Below are 17,162 nucleotides of genomic sequence, written 5' to 3' on the forward strand. Positions count from 1 at the left end.
TCATCTTGTTGAGTTTCATTGTCTGTAACTCGTTTTCACCTAGCCCACAGCTAACAATGGCCTATTTCCTTTATCATCGTCATTTTTTTTGCAATCATTCATTCATTTGTTCTATATCTCTATATATCACCGTCTATTTCTCTTGTTTCCCTTTCTCCTGACTCTCTGAGTCTGAAGAAGGGTCTCAACCCAAAACATCACCCATTCCTTTTCTCCAGAGATGCTGTCTGACCCGCTGTGTTACCAGCATTTTGTGTCTATCTTCCATTCATAGTCTACAGCTCTGCTTTCAATACCATTATCCCATCCAAGTTCATCTCCAAACACGTGGAACTTGGAGTCAGCTCTCAGCTCTGCAACTGGATCCTCGACTCCCTAACCAACAGACCATTGAAGCAACGACCAAGAAAGTTCACCAACGCCTCTACTTCCTCAGAAGGCTTAGGAAGTACAGTAAGTCCCCAACAACTCACAGGAGCTTCTACAGATGAGCCGTGGAAAGCATTTTATCGGGACGCATCACAGCATGGTTTGGGAACAGCTCCATCAAGTCCGCAAGAAATTGCAGAGATGTAGACATTGCCAGACCATCAAGCAAACCAACCTTCCTTCCACTGACTCCATCTGCACATCACACTGCCTCGGTAATGTCACCAACATAATCAAGAACAAGTCTCACCCGGTTCACTCCCTCTTCTCCCCTCTCCCATCAAGCAAGAGGTACAGAAGTATGAAAATGCACACGTCCAGTTTCTTCCCAGCTGCTATCAGGCAACTGAACCATCCTATCACCAACTAGAGAGCTGAGGTATATTGAGGTATACCTCAATATACCTCAGGTATATTGAAGTATCCTGACCTACAATATACCTCAATGGATACCCTCGGACTTTCTTTAATTGGACTTTACTGGACTTTATCTTGCACTAAATGTTATTCCCTTTATCCTGTATCTATACAATGTGGTGGCTTGATTGTAATCAGAGTCATAGAGTCATACACCATGGAAACAGACCCTTTGGTTCAACTTGCTCACACTGACCAGGTTGTTTGTGAGGGGCTGTTCTGTTCTGATGACTATATAATGCTGCTACTGGTCCAGTCTGGGGAGAACTCGCCCAACTTAGTCCCAAAGCAAAATAAAGAATGTCACTGTATCTAGGTACATGTGACAAAGTACCATTGATTATTTCATTAAACTGGATAGACTCATCAGTAATGGTCCACTTGCAGAATATAATGTACTTGTTATTCGCTTCACATTTAATATCTGCCCCATTTAACTGAAGACCAGTAAAATAATCTCCCATTAAATTCTGTTAAACCCACTTTTAAATATTTTTTTAAAAATTGTAATGACCAATTATTGTCACCAGATGGCAATGCATTCTTTCTAGACATTGGAAGATTATTTTACAGCAACACAAGACTTTGGTGAGGCTGCACTTAGTAATATTATGTTCAGTTTTGGACACCCTGCTCTCGCAAAGATACCATTAAGCTGGAAAGGGTGCAGAGAATACTTCTGATGGTCTGTATATGCCCAGGTATCACAAAATGCTGGAGTAACTCAGCAGGTCAGGCAACATCTCTGGAGAGAAGGAATGGGTGACGTTTTGGGTCGAGACCCATTGACACAATCACAAAAAAACCTCATCAACACCTCTACTTCCTTAGAAAAGTGAGGAGATTCAGTCTATCCCTTCTATCATAGATGAGGCCCTCACATGTGCTTCCACGGTATCCCGTAATTCCGCTGCTGCTCCCCTCCACAGAGTGGTAACAGAGACAGAAGGCCCCTAGTCTTCATCTTTCACCCCATCAGCCGTCGTATACAACACATCATCATCCAACATATTTGTCACCTCCAAGGAGATCCCACCACTAGACACATCGTCCCATCTCCCCCCTTTTCTGTTTTCCGCTAAGACCGTTCCCTCCGCAACTCCCTGATTCACTCACCCCTTCCCACCCAAACCACCCCCTCCCCGGTACTTTCCCCTGCAACCGAAGGAGATGCAACACCTGTCCCTGTACCTCCTTCCTCAACTTCATCCAGGGACCCCCAGCAGTCCTTTCAGGCGAGGCAGAACTTTACTTGTACCTCCTCCAACTTCATCCACAGTATCCATTGATCCCAATGTGGTCTCCTCTATATCGATGAGACCTAATGTAGACTCACCGGTCGTTTCGCTGAACACTTATGTGCTGTCCGCCAAACATTTTAACTCCCCTTCCCATTCCCAGACTGACCTTTCTTTCCTGGCCCTCCTCTATCAGAAAAAGGCCACAAGCAAATTGGAGGAACAGAACATATTTCATTTGGGCAGCTTGCAACCCAACTTTGATTTCTCTAAATGCAATAACTCCTGCATTCCCTCCCCTCCCCCACCCTACTTGTCCTTCCTAACAATATTCCTTTGTTCACATCCTTGTATCCTTCTCGTTAGCACATCTCCCCCAGCCAACAGAGAGCTATCATAGACACCACCATTCCTAATGTCATCTGTTGCCAGCCCTGATTTGTTCTAGTCTTTTCTCGCCTCCAGTCGCCACCCCCCCACTCGATCTTTCAGTCTGAAGAAGTGTTGTTCCAACTCGAAACATCATCTATAATGCACTGTAAGGAGTTTGTACGTTCTCCCCGTGACCTGCGTGGGTTTTCTCCGAGATCTTCGGTTTCCTCCCACACTCCAAAGACGTACAGGTATGTAGGTTAATTGGCTGGGTAAATGTAAAAATTGTCCCTAGTGGGTGTAGGATAGTGTTAATGTACGGGGATCGCTGGGCGGCACGGACTTGGTGGGCCGAAAAGGCCTGTTTCCGGCTGTATATATATGATATGATATGATATTCCTTTTCTCCAGAGTTACTGCCAGCATTCTCCACTGTTACTCCAGCATTTTGTGTCTATCCTAACAATGCTGTACCAGTATAAAGTTTTAAAAAAAGTGGGCATCAGAGTGATGCTGCTGTTAGTGCCACAGTCTCAGAGCTGCACAGACCCGGGTTCTATCTTGACTTTGGATGCCATCTGTGCAGAACTTGCACTTTTTGAACACTGCCATTTTTACATATAGATGCAGATGTACTGAGTTTAACCCAGTGCAGACACATTGTTTGTGTTTACCAACCTGGAAGCTGGGAGTGCCGAACCAGTGAACATGATGAGTTGGACAGTCAGCAATGCACGGGCAGAAAATGCTACTGCTGAATAAATCCAATAGCAGCACTGGAAAATAGGATGTCCTTGGGTTTTCACAATGGTAAATTGCAAACTAATACAGAATAATGCAATCAAATGCATTCCCATTCCTTACACACAATAAGGACACACTGAGGAGGGAAACGTGGCCCATTAATCAAGTGCAGCGCTAAGTAGATCCATTAAAATTTTAGTCTCCTTGTTCACAGATCAGTCCATTCTCTCAAGTGGATGTGAATAATTCCATGGCATTAATCAAGATGGCAGGGTAATTTTCTCATCTTTCAACTAATATTTTTCATTTCCTGAGATTTACTATTCCTAATTTGAATGTCATATTTCCAACAATACTTTAAAAGTACTTCAATGATTGCAAGGCTCTTTGGTAATCTAAAATGAACAATCAATTAAGTTGGTTAATTGCTGGGCAGAGCTACAAGACTTGCCCTTTGGAAGGTAATGATGAACTAGCATAATGGACCACATCTAGTCCACCCGTGGTAGAGGCATCTATACATGATAGAAACTAAATTGCCAAATAATAGAAATTTCTTTATAAGTCACTAACCAAGATACATTTTTCACAAGTTTAATAGTGATTAGATCCTTCCTATATTAGAACTCTTCCTTACAACGATGATTAGCTGCATCGACATGCCGTTCGTGAAGTTCATAAATTATTCTATTGCATATTACATCTGATCGGATGGTAATGCTTACATAACCCAATCTTTTATAAACAGATCCAGCATTTATTTTTTTTTTAACTGAAAAGAGCACAGAACTAGTTGATTTTATAATTTTCACATCCCTACTGAGCCCAGTTAAATCATAATACCAAAGCCACATGCAATCAATCACTAAGCTATAGCCCTGTTCACTTGCTGTTAGCAGAAACAGTCAGGAAATGCAGAAGTGCGGTTAACTTTCCAGACACGCAGTCACCAACTATCAGTCAGCAAATAATCCTCAACAACTCTGTGGCTTAACATTGTTCCAATTTCAACAGAATAGTACAAACTGTAGGTTTTTAATGTAACATTCACTTCAAGCTAGTTATGAACACTGTCGTGTGTTCATAGTTTTTTACTGTTTGGAAAACAAAAATCAGATTATGGTAAGATCCAGTACAGAAATAAAACCGAACCTAGAGCAAGCATCTGATGAAAAGAAAATGCAAATACACTTGCTGGTGCTGCAGCAGTTAAATTAATAGACTAATATAGTCAAGCGCATACAATGACAAGGCCCTAATAAATCCCACTGCAGCAGACGTGGGATTTAAATTCAGTTAATAATCCAGATAAAACAAAGAAACAAAGATGACCAAAAACTATTAAACCATCATAAAAAGCTGTCTGGCTCACTAAAAACTCTTTATGTTAAATCTGATGTCTTTATACAGTTCTGGTATATGTGACTTCAGACTACCAATGTAGTCAATACAAACGTTCTTTGAAGAGGTTCATTAAGCTACAAAATTGTACCACATAGGAAGAATACAACAAAATAATCCTCCTGGCATCAAATTCTGTCACGGCAAAGTCCACCTTGCAAAATCCTCCTTGCAAACATTTGAACTGGTATTAAAATTGGACAGCTGTCTCACATCTGGTCAACAGCATGCTGCAGTTATCCTCACAGAATCATGTTATAATGTGCCAGTCTCCTCCAACACAATTCCCGAGTATATCCTTGTTCCAGTAAAAGCACAGTGATAACACATAGGGAAGGGAGTATCCCTGGAAGACCTTAACGTTGACTCTGGTCCCAATTAATCCCAATGGGTTAAATCTGGATAAGGAAAACCTCCTCCTGATTAGTGCCATATAACCATATAACCATATAACAACTACAGCACGGAAACAGGCCCGTTCGGCCCTACCAGTCCACGCCGACCACTCTCCCTGACCCAGTCTCATCTACCTGCACTCAGACCATAACCCTCTAATCCCCTCTTATCCATATACCTATCCAATTTACTCTTAAATAATAAAATCGAGCCTGCCTCCACCACTTCCACCGGAAGCCCATTCCATCCCATCCCATGCCCACCATTATCCCTCAACTGATGAATCAGTATTCCTCCGTGTTGATCACATTTGGAAGAAGTACTCAAAGTAGCAAGCGCAGAGAATGTATGCACCTTCATTGGAAAAATTGCTGTGGTTTAATAATGCAGTTCACCATCAACAAAAAATGAGTAAATCCAGGTCAATGTGACAAGGTTCTCTTCCCTCAGTTCCTTTCTCCTGCCCCCTAACACATTTTCAAACTCCCTCTTCTGCTTGACTGTACAATTCAATGTGTGTCTGAATGCTATAATTTAGTCAATACTATTCAGTGTCAGTGGCTACATCCTCGGTCAGTCCATTAAGGTTTTGGTTTCTGACAGCTGAATTAATTTATGTTGCATCTCCATACTGCATAACTCTCTGACTGTTTAAAATTGGGAGGCAAATTCACATTTTCTGGCCAGGAGCAGGAAAGGTCCAAATATGACTGGACCATTTGCTTGCAGTCTCACCCGCGCACTATGTGTGTCTGAGCTATTGCTTGCAGCCTCTTGCAGACTGGGCTGGACAAAGAGGAGAGGATGCACTGGGAACACTGCTGCTATCTCTAATTAAAATTTGTCCCATTTTATTACCCATGTGCTCGTGTACACCAGTATTGAAAATCCAAGATTTCTTTTTATAACAGTCATTTAAGTACATATAATTCTATTTCAAGTGCTAAGTCTAGGCTTGCAGAGATGCAGCCCTAAATAGGGAATAGACCAAAGAATAACAGAGAATGAGCGAGGAATAAATAGATGCAGCAATTTTTTGCAATCCACTAAATTGCAACATCAACAGACAAGTTCTTCTACAACCAAAGTGCAGTAAACAAGTTACCTTCGTCAATGCTGCAGTTGCCCCGGCTGTTTTTGAGGCCTTTGTGACTGTATTCAGTGAAGAACAGTTGTCAGATTTAACTTTCTCAACGGTCTGCATTTTACAAGTGCCCTGGACTTTGGATGCCGCAGAAGCGGACCTGCTTGCCTTCTTCATGCTGTGTCTGCAGTTTGTGATGCATTTACAACAAAATCTGGAAAACAAAATGCACCTGTACAGTAACAGAAGTGGACGAATACGGAACTTTTGACAGTTGAAATCGACTCATAATAAGTTAATTTCAAATTCTTCATGTAGCTTGAAGCAATAAAATGTCAATATTGTTAAACTTCTCCAACAACTCAAGATTTAAAAAAAAAATAGGAGCAGGGTAGGCCATTAGATCCCCCAAGCCTGTTCCCCAATTAATATGATTGGAGCCAATCTATTCTTCTCAACTGTCAAAATATTTTTACGACACATTAGAACTTTATTGATCCCAGGAAGGAAATTGGTCTGCCAACAGTCATAAAACACAACAAGAGATATTAAACATGAAATGAAATGTACCTGAAATATATCTAATGATCTGGCCACCAAAAAAAAATCATTTTAATGTCACTCCTTTCCTCTATTTTATCATTAAGGCTCTGACTTGCAGGTTAATCTACGCTTTTATCTTTAAAATTTGAATCTATCCTGTCGCACCCCCTTTATAATTGTGACATTGTCAAATGAAGTCAATTAATTATAGCTGATTGGACAACAGCTTATTGAGTTGATAAAAAGTGCAAACAGAATCACTGCATCTCAGGGTACTTAAGGAGGTGGCTCTAGAAATAGTGGAAGCATTGGAGATCATTTTTCAATGTTCTATAGATTCAGGATCAGTTCCTGTGGATTGGAGGATAGCAAATGTTATCCCACTTTTTAAGAAAGGAGGGAGAGAGAAAACGGGTAATTATAGACCAGTTAGTCTGACATCAGTGGTGGGGAAGATGCTGGAGTCAATTATAAAAGACGAAATTGCTGAGCATTTGGATAGCAGTAACAGGATCATTCCGAGTCAGCATGGATTTACGAAGGGGAAATCATGCTTGACAAATCTACTGGAATTTTTTGAGGATGTAACTAGGAAAATTGACAGTGGATGTGGTGTACCTCGACTTTCAGAAAGCCTTCGACAAGGTCCCACATAGGAGATTAGTGGGCAAAATTAGGGCACATGGTATTGGGGGTAGGGTACTGACATGGATAGAAAATTGGTTGACAGACAGAAAGCAAAGAGTGGGGATAAATGGGTCCCTTTCGGAATGGCAGGCAGTGACCAGTGGGGTACCGCAAGGTTCGGTGCTGGGACCCCAGCTATTTACGATATACATTAATGACTTAGACGAAGGGATTAAAAGTACCATTAGCAAATTTGCAGATGATACTAAGCTGGGGGGTAGTGTGAATTGTGAGGAAGATGCAATAAGGCTGCAGGGTGACTTGGACAGGTTGTGTGAGTGGGCGGATACATGGCAGATGCAGTTTAATGTAGATAAGTGTGAGGTTATTCACTTTGGAAGTAAGAATAGAAAGGCAGATTATTATCTGAATGGTGTCAAGTTAGGAGGAGGGGGAGTTCAACGAGATCTGGGTGTCCTAGTGCATCAGTCAAAGAAAGGAAGCATGCAGGTACAGCAGGCAGTGAAGAAAGCCAATGGAATGTTGGCCTTCATAACAAGAGGAGTTGAGTATAGGAGCAAAGAGGTCCTTCTACAGTTGTACCGGGCCCTGGTGAGACCGCACCTGGAGTACTATGTGCAGTTTTGGTCTCCAAATTTGAGGAAGGATATTCTTGCTATGGAGGGCGTGCAGCGTAGGTTCACTAGGTTAATTCCCGGAATGGCGGGACTGTCGTATGTTGAAAGGCTGGAGCGATTGGGCTTGTATACACTGGAATTTAGAAGGATGAGGGGGGATCTTATTGAAACATATAAGATAATTAGGGGATTGGACACGTTAGAGGCAGGAAACATGTTCCCAATGTTGGGGGAGTCCAGAACAAGGGGCCACAGTTTAAGAATAAGGGGTAGGCCATTTAGAACGAAGATAAGGAAGAACTTTTTCAGTCAGAGAGTGGTGAAGGTGTGGAATTCTCTGCCTCAGAAGGCAGTGGAGGCCAGTTCGTTGGATGCTTTCAAGAGAGAGCTGGATAGAGCTCTTAAGGATAGCGGAGTGAGGGGGTATGGGGAGAAGGCAGGAACGGGGTACTGATTGAGAGTGATCAGCCATGATCGCATTGAATGGCGGTGCTGGCTCGAAGGGCTGAATGGCCTACTCCTGCACCTATTGTCTATTGTCTATTGAAATGATTTTCCTACAATGCTTCTTGAATATGGGCTGTGGTCAACGAGAGTTATGGTGGTGTTTTGTGGGATCTTCTCAAAACAGGCCTTTAGTTGTTCAGTGTGACATCGGTACTAGTCAGGAAGTTGTTGGTGAGCATTTTCCCTTCTTTCAGCTACGTAAATAGCCTAGAACAGATTAAGGGGCCTTTCTAAATTAAAAAATATCACAGAGTATTGTTTCATGTGTGGTACGCTTTACTCATCTGGGAATTCCAGGACACTACTTATTGTTTAGATGACAATGTCTGCAGGTGGGGCCTTCAGTTTGACCAGTGGGAGTGTTGCGTATAGGGGCTAGAGAAGTGGATGGGTACACCCACATTATGTCGATAGACACAAAATGCTAGAGTAACTCAGCGGGTCAGGCAGCATCTCAGGAGAGAAGGAATGGGTGACGTTTTGAGTCAAGACCCTTCTTCACGCCCTGCATATAACATGGACAGAAGGCAGTGAAGGACAATTCACTGGATGTTTTCAAGAGAGAGTTAGATTTAGCTCTGGGCTAAGGGAATCAAGGGATATGGGGAACAGGGTACTGATTTTAGATGATCAGCCATGATCATTTTGAATGGCGGTGCTGGCTCGAAGGGCCGAATGGCCTACTCCTGCATCTATTTTTCTATCTTTTCATAAGCAGTCACAGAAGTTTAAAGCAGGGAAAAATGCCTTTCAGACCAACTAGTCCATGCCGACCAAGTTGTCATCTGACCCACTTGCTTGTGTTTGGCAATATCCCTCTAAACGTTTCCTATCCATGTACCTCTCCCTAACTCTCTCTCCCTCCCCTCTCTCCCCATGTCCAACTCTCTCTCCCCATGTCCGCCACTCTCCCCATGTCCAACTATCTCTCCCCTTGTCCAACTCTCTCTCCCCATGTCCACCACTCTCCCCATGTCCAACTCTCTTTCCCCATGTCCACCACTCTCCCCATGTCCACCACTCTCCCCATGTCCAACTCTCTCTCCCCAAGTCCAACTCTCTCTCCCCAAGTCCAACTCTCTCTCCCCATGTCCAACTCTCTCTCCCCATGTCCACCACTCTCTCCCCATGTCCACCACTCTCCCCACGTCCAACTCTCTCTCCCCATGTCCAACTCTCTCTCCCCATGTCCACCACTCTCCCCCCCATGTCCACCACTCTCCCCATGTCCAACTCTCTCTCCCCAAGTCCAACTCTCTCTCCCCAAGTCCAACTCTCTCTCCCCCATGTCCAACTCTCTCTCCCCATGCCATGTCCAACTCTCTCCCCATGACCACCACTCTCCCCATGTCCAACTCTCTTTCCCCATGTCCACCACTCTCCCCATGTCCACCACTCTCCCCATGACCAACTCTCTCTCCCCAAGTCCAACTCTCTCTCCCCAAGTCCAACTCTCTCTCCCCATGTCCAACTCTCTCTCCCCATGTCCAACTCTCTCTCCCCATGTCCACCACTCTCTCCCCATGTCCACCTCTCCCCACGTCCAACTCTCTCCCCCCACGTCCAACTCTCTCCCCCCACGTCCAACTCTCTCTCCCCACGTCCAACTCTCTCTCCCCACGTCCAACTCTCTCTCCCCATGTCCAACTCTCTCCCCCCATGTCCACCACTCTCCCCACGTCCAACTCTCTCTCCCCATGTCCACCACTCTCCCCATGTCCACCACTCTCTCCCCATGTCCACCACTCTCCCCACGTCCAACTCTCTCTCTCCCTATGTCCAACTCTCCCTCCCCATGTCCAACTCTCTCTCCCCATGTTGTCCACCACTCTCCCCATGTCCAACTCTCTCCCCATGTTGTCCACCACTCTCCCCATGTCCACCACTCTCCCCGTCCAACTCTCTCCCCATGTCCAACACTCTCTCCCCACGTCCAACTCTCTCTCCCCATGTCCACCACTCTCCCCGTCCAACTCTCTCCCCATGTCCAACACTCTCTCCCCCATGTCCAACTCTCTCTCCCCATGCCATGTCCAACTCTCTCCCCATGTCCACCACTCTCCCCATGTCCAACTCTCTTTCCCCATGTCCACCACTCTCCCCATGTCCACCACTCTCCCCATGACCAACTCTCTCTCCCCAAGTCCAACTCTCTCTCCCCAAGTCCAACTCTCTCTCCCCATGTCCAACTCTCTCTCCCCATGTCCAACTCTCTCTCCCCATGTCCACCACTCTCTCCCCATGTCCACCTCTCCCCACGTCCAACTCTCTCCCCCCACGTCCAACTCTCTCCCCCCACGTCCAACTCTCTCTCCCCACGTCCAACTCTCTCTCCCCATGTCCAACTCTCTCCCCCCATGTCCACCACTCTCCCCACGTCCAACTCTCTCTCTCCCCATGTTGTCCACCACTCTCCCCATGTCCAACTCTCTCTCCCCATGTTGTCCACCACTCTCCCCATGTCCAACTCTCTCTCCCCATGTTGTCCACCACTCTCCCCGTCCAACTCTCTCCCCATGTCCAACTCTCTCTCCCCATGTCCACCCCAATCCCTTCATAGCTCTCTCTTTATGGCTGTAACTCCACCCCCTTTCCGTTTTGTCTACCTGCGGCGCTCCTGGGCCTTTCATTCCTCGCGCCGCCTCGGTTACCTGTTGTATCGGTGAGTGAGGAAGGAGCCGAGCGGCGGCCAGCGCCGCACCGCGCCGCATCCAATGCCGCCGCCGCTCCGCCAACGCCACCCCGCAGTGGAAACTACGGCGCGCTTCTGACAGCGAAGGCCCCGCTGCTTCCCCGCGCATGCGCGCCTGTCGAGACACCGCGATGCACACGCGCGCCGACTGGGTCTGCCACTGCGATGCGCATGCGCGACAACTGGCCTGCCACTGCGATACGCATGCGCGCCGACTGGCAGCCATACGACGCAGAAAGGTGGATACAAAATGCTGGAGAAACTCAGCCGGTCAGGCAGCATCTTGGGAGAGAAGCAATGGGCGACGTTTCGGGTCGTGACCCTTCTTCAGACTGAATTACTATGTAGAAACACAGCTGTAATTTCTACATGGTAAAACCAAAATGTATAAAAATGGCCTTTATTGAAATCTGACAATGTGCACTTTAACCACGTGATTTTTTCTATTACAAATCTCAAATTGTGGAGTACAGAGGCAAATAAATAAATGATGGGTCTTTGTCCCAAACATTATGGAGGGCACTGTACATATATGGACCAAGCTACCAGAGGAAGTGGCAGAGACAGTTAGTTAGGGTTGCCAAACGTCCTGTATTAGCCAGGACATCCTGTATTGTGGGCTAAATTCGTTTGTCCCGTACGGGATCACCCTTGTCCCGTATTAGGCCCAGGGAGTGCTGTAGGCCCAGACGCTATAGGCCCGGAGGCCGCCTAACGGAGGAGGTTGCGTAGCAACCCACCTCCAGGATCGGGGCAGCCGCCATTGTGGAGCAGGAGCACGTGGCCGCTGGCTGGGTGAGGTGACGTGGGGCATGTCGCCTTGTCCCTTATTTGGGAGTGAGATAGTTGGCGATCCTAGGTACAATAACAACATTTAATAGACAGTGGGACAAGTACTTGAATAGGAAACATTTTGTGAGATATTGGCATTGCACATGCAGGCAGGACTAGCTTGGTTAAACAACTTGGTTGGCATTGATGAATTGGGCTGAAGGGCCTGTTTCCATGCTGTAGAGCTCGATGACCTGGCCAGTTGTGGTACTTGAAGATTAAAATGTTACTCTCTACTCTGGGCCACTGATTTTTTATTAGGCGAGTGTGGGAATGCACTGCATGGATCAGGGCCAATAATTTGCCTTTAATTTCTGACACTTCAATTTCAACCATTTTATGAGGTATTACAAAATATCCCTTGGGGGTTCAGATAAACAAAACCTAATATAAGCATATATTACAATACAAGCATATATCTTTCTTCACAAATCCATGTTGATAATCTTTGCTGTGCTTAGATTAACCAATCTTACTTGGTTGACTTGAGTGCGTTAACAGTTTTTGTAACTTTATAACAAATCCTCTTCACTCACCAGCAGCTGATTAGATTGGGATTAAATGAGAATTACCACAAAACTTCAAAAATATAGATAGATTTTTTTTTTAATTTCGCATTGCTGTGTACAAACAGGAGTTACAAATGCCTTGGGATTTCTTCAAATACACATCCCTCTCATGGTGAACCACCTTTGGAAAGTGACAGAAACGTAAACCAACAGTTGAAAGAGAAATCAAAATTGCCTGTCTCTTTCTTCTTTCCATCTTCTCCCACAGACAGTGCATTTCATACAGAATAATCCTTCAAAATTAGAAGAAATGTACATGAAACAAATAGTCATAGTAAGCAGTGCTACTGTAGGATGCACCAACTCTAATGGAATACACCCACAAAATTTATGTCAATTCAACTGACAATCAAAAATGCTTGGAACCATTGGTTTCTACACAAGACGTGAGTAAGTACTAATTACATAATTTAATCCTGATTATTTTAATAAATAACTCTAACCCACATTCCTGAACTGAGCAGGTGTCTGAAAAATTACAATACATCAAGAGTGGGTAACACGGGTTTACAGTCATTTAATGAAGGGGATAACCATGTCTTTTAACAATATTATAATACAATGTTTTAATTAACCTTTGATTTCCCATTCCACAACTTTTAAATTATTGGCAAGTCTCATACAATGCCTGATAATATTCCCATTGTTGATTTTACTTCATAATAGATCATCGCTGGCAAGTTGAAAAGTAACAACACTGGATAATCTCCAGTAAATGTTTAACACCAAAAAATATCAATATTTAGAAATGACTGAATCTGCATTCACCTGAAAAACATTTATGTTGGCGTAGAAATGTTGGAACGTTTCAGCTGTTGAAAGCAAACAGGTTTCAAAATTTTCCTGTTTCACTAATCCCAGCATTACGTTCTAAATGCTATTTCAACAATACTGACAAGATAAGGAGTGCTGTTATTTGTCTTAAATATGTTGTAGCTTTAATTTCTGCACTCATGTCATGAGGCACTTCAATTGTACAATAGCTGAGCATGGATTTTCACCTTTCCATTAAAAAAAAATTAATGATCAAAAGTGGCATGACGGATATTTTAGAGCAAAATATATATGGGCAGGTCACGGCTATAGACACACACTTGAAGGGGAGAACATATATTTTAAGAAAGGCATGTTGAAGCTGCTGAATGAATTGTAGAATATATTTGCATCTGACTTTAGACATCGATGGTACTAACAAAATATTTCACAACAGAGAGGGGATGAAAACTGATGAAAGATCTATATTTGAAACATCAGCTTTTCTGTTTCAGGTCTTGATTCTTCTGAGATCCACTGATACATATGCTGTCCATTTATTCTACTGTCTTCTAAATTTCTTTCTCAAACATTGTCTCCTTATAATGCACAATTCTTTTTCTGATACTTGAGCAGATGTGAGATGATATTTCCAGTTGAGGCAGGTCAATGAAACTATACTAAGTTGATCCCTAGGATGCAGCTATCGTCTTATGAAGAGAGGTTGAACGGGTTGAGGCATTGGAATTTAGAAGACTAAGTGGTGATAAGATTCTGAGAGGATGTGTCCCTTAATGAGTGATCAAGAATTAGGAGGCATTGTTTCAGAATAAGGAGTTATGCAGTTGTTCATGAATCTGGAATTCTCTACTCTGGAGAGAGGCAGTCATTGATTTTATTCAAGGCCAAGGTGCACATATTTTTAGACTGAGTATTTGTAGTCCAGGACATACGGAGCTGCCAGGAAAGCAGTAACTGTTGCAAGATCAGATATTTTGCAATTTTACTGAGGACATGTTTCATACATTCATGTAACGTATGGTTGAAATGGATACTGATGAAACAAAATGCTCCTGAAATAAGGGCAGTGTTTTCTAGTGATGTACATTCCCTATTTAAAGCAGATTCAAATAAAATCAAATTGTTAAGACTTGCAGACATTCCTGCAGGAATGACTTGTTTCTTATACAATTGGTCCCAAAAAATAATATATTCATCATGGATCCAAACAAGTTCAATGCCCAACTAGCTAACATTATGTTGTTCATGATGGAATGAATCTTAGTAACCAACATTCATGACCTCATGATTGATCTGGCTGCAAAACCAGATTAAAAATAGTGAAATTAACCACATCTGATTACATACATTGGAAAATATTCAAAGGGAACTGAACCAACCAGAACAAACTTTTACTGATATATAGAAACCCTGGAAATACTCAACTAGGTTCAGTAACATCTGTGGAAAGAGAAACAAAGTCCATGGAAAAACTTCACTGAAGGAATGTGTCTAGAGTTGACCCCACCAAATCAACCCTGTTGATGTGTGTTTGTGTGTGTGTGTGTGTGTGTGTGGGGGGGGAGGGAATTAAACTCCCGTGAGAATTAAAATCTGTGCAAATAAATCAGTCATCCATGAGAAGTTGCACCAGGGAGCTGATCTCAGATGGCTGGTGGACCATGGAATTGAACACCAGCAAGAATTGACAACAGTTTTCATAAACAGCCACTGTACGAATAGTAATCTCTTTGTTTCTTCACAGCAAATGGCTTACATCTTCTCAGTCAATTGCCATCTGATGGTTGAAATAATGCTGACCTTCTAACTTGAAACAATACCAGTTTGTAAAGTGGAAAAGGAGATTGGTATTTGGAAGGCCATGCATCTCAATCAGAAATGCATGGATATCAGAGAGCAAGTGGCAAATGTTTATTGTACTTCTATGAAGATAACGTATTTCAATTTTCTTAAATATCTCCTGAATCAGATTTAACATCAGTGACTGGAATGGTCAAGAGTATTTTTTTCAGATTTTCATCTTTACAGATTGATTACTTGGTAGGAAAATATCAACTCCACTGGCCTATCGCCAAACAAGTTTCACTCATCAGAAACTCTGATAAAGCACAATAATGCCAGCTTCAAGAAAAAACATAACAGAAATGAATAGTAGGAATTTTAGTATCTAAATGTATTCAACATGCCTGCATGTTAAATTCTTTTACTTTTATTATGAGCGCAAAACTAATATTTACTGCCTATTTCTAATTACCCTTGGTGGTAGTGAGCCATCTTCTTGAACCTATACAATAACAGTATATTAAAACTGAATGGCCTGCTAGGACATTGCAGAGATCAGCCCAGCTGGTGTGAGATTGGAGTCATATGAAGGCCAAATCTCCTTCCCTGAAGTTCACTAATGAACCAGATGAGTTTTTAATGACAATCTGACAGTTCCACTGTCACCACTGATACGGGACTGGAATGTTTTAATATGGCAAGAAATTGGTGCTGTTGGTTGAAGAAAGTTGCAACAATCAACTGCACAAAGGGAAGCACAACTGTTGGCACTGTGCTGTATGCTCTGGCGTTATTTAAACCTGTATGCTGCCCTCAATAGATAAGAGAACATAAAATACATGAATTACACTTCTGGCTTTCAAGAGCATTCATAAAACAAATGATCAAAATTTTACAACTGAATTCTTGAGTTAGTTAATGCACTGGTACAACTCAGGCAGCATATTTGTCCGAGGAGCTTCTCTGTGGAAATGGTCTGCCCACAACTTAAATAAGGTTGAGTCCCATCCACATTTGTTAATTTCAGGTCACAAACTGAACAGGAAACAGTGATTGGTCCCCTATTCATAAAGGGACATATAATTAACAAAAAATCTTTAGATTTTCCATCTCCTTCATTCTTGTACACCTCATTATAGATCCTTATAGCATAAGGGGTGCCTTTAACTGCCTAGTGAAAATGAATACCTCAGCTTGTAATAGGTTAAAAAATAAACCGTACTCGTGCTTTCCACATTCAGGTTTGCTGTAAAACACAGAGCAAAGACGGTAGATCAATCAGCACAAGGGACAATGATTGGATATCACAAAGAATGTGTGATGGAGGTGAGCACTATTTTGTCGTGTTAATGGCTTTCTGCTGCATTTGCACTTGGCCACCACCTCTTACACTTCAGTTGAAAAGAGGATGCTCTGTCGTTTGCTGTCCGGAGTAGGAATGGTTTCTAGCTGCAGAAAGTAGAGCAGAACTTGCACCTGCAAGAAGATAGAAATTCTTACAAATTAATCGCAGAGACGAGTTTATCATAAGGTGAAATTCTGACATTACGTCAGCAAGTACTGAGATTCCAATTGCGCAATTTGTCTAATATTTCAAGTTATTATGACAGTTATTACTGCTGATATAATTAATGGATATTATGGCATAATTCAGCCCCATCAGAAAAAGTTGTTGGCTTTCAGGACCAATAAGGTCATAGTAGGGGATTTTAACTTTCTCAATATAGACTGGGACTGTCATAGTGCAAAAAGTTTAGATGGGGTGGAATTTAACAAATATGTTCAGGAACATTTTCTTTGACAATATGTCGAGAACCTAACACGGGAGAGGGCAAAGCTTGATCTACCCGTAGGAAGATGGGAAGGGCAAGTGGCTGATGTGTTCATGGGTGAACCTTTTGGGACCAGTGACGACTGTTTTATTAGCTTTATTTAGTTTAATTAGCTTGTGCTATTTTTAAATTATAATTAGCTTTAAGATAGTTATAGATGAAAACAGACAAGATAAAATTCTGAATTTTTATGATAATAGACAGGAACTTGCTCAAGTTTATTGGAGTATCGACTCCCACCCATGCAGGACACTGTCACTGCACTGAGTAGCTCCTTCAGTGACAG

At 42.9% G+C, this 17,162-nt stretch overlaps 2 protein-coding genes across 6 annotated transcripts in view; both read right to left on the bottom strand.

Annotated features, from left to right (window-relative positions):
- The window catches only part of specc1la (sperm antigen with calponin homology and coiled-coil domains 1-like a), a 65,759-nt gene extending 54,581 nt beyond the window's left edge, over window positions 1–11,178 (bottom strand). For 4 of the 5 annotated variants that reach the window (XM_078421389.1, XM_078421387.1, XM_078421386.1 and 1 more), the window contains exons 1-2: window positions 11,048–11,178; window positions 6,103–6,295 (exon numbers count right to left, since the gene is read on the bottom strand). In XM_078421389.1, the coding sequence (XP_078277515.1) occupies window positions 6,103–6,258 (156 nt within the window). In that variant the 5' untranslated portion in view covers window positions 6,259–6,295; window positions 11,048–11,178. Of the gene's footprint in view, window positions 1–6,102; window positions 6,296–11,002 lie in introns of all 5 variants that reach the window. The other variant, XM_078421385.1, reaches the window with a different exon arrangement.
- A 1,357-nt stretch (window positions 11,179–12,535) lies between these two features.
- LOC144605828 (breakpoint cluster region protein) overlaps window positions 12,536–17,162 on the bottom strand; it is a 77,805-nt gene continuing 73,178 nt past the window's right edge. The window contains exon 23 of the mRNA XM_078421422.1: window positions 12,536–16,520. Within this exon, the coding sequence (XP_078277548.1) occupies window positions 16,431–16,520 (90 nt within the window). The 3' untranslated portion in view covers window positions 12,536–16,430. The remainder of the gene's footprint in view (window positions 16,521–17,162) is intronic.

Source organism: Rhinoraja longicauda, chromosome 25 (assembly GCF_053455715.1).
Source record: "Rhinoraja longicauda isolate Sanriku21f chromosome 25, sRhiLon1.1, whole genome shotgun sequence".
Taxonomy (NCBI): Eukaryota; Metazoa; Chordata; class Chondrichthyes; order Rajiformes; family Arhynchobatidae; genus Rhinoraja; species Rhinoraja longicauda.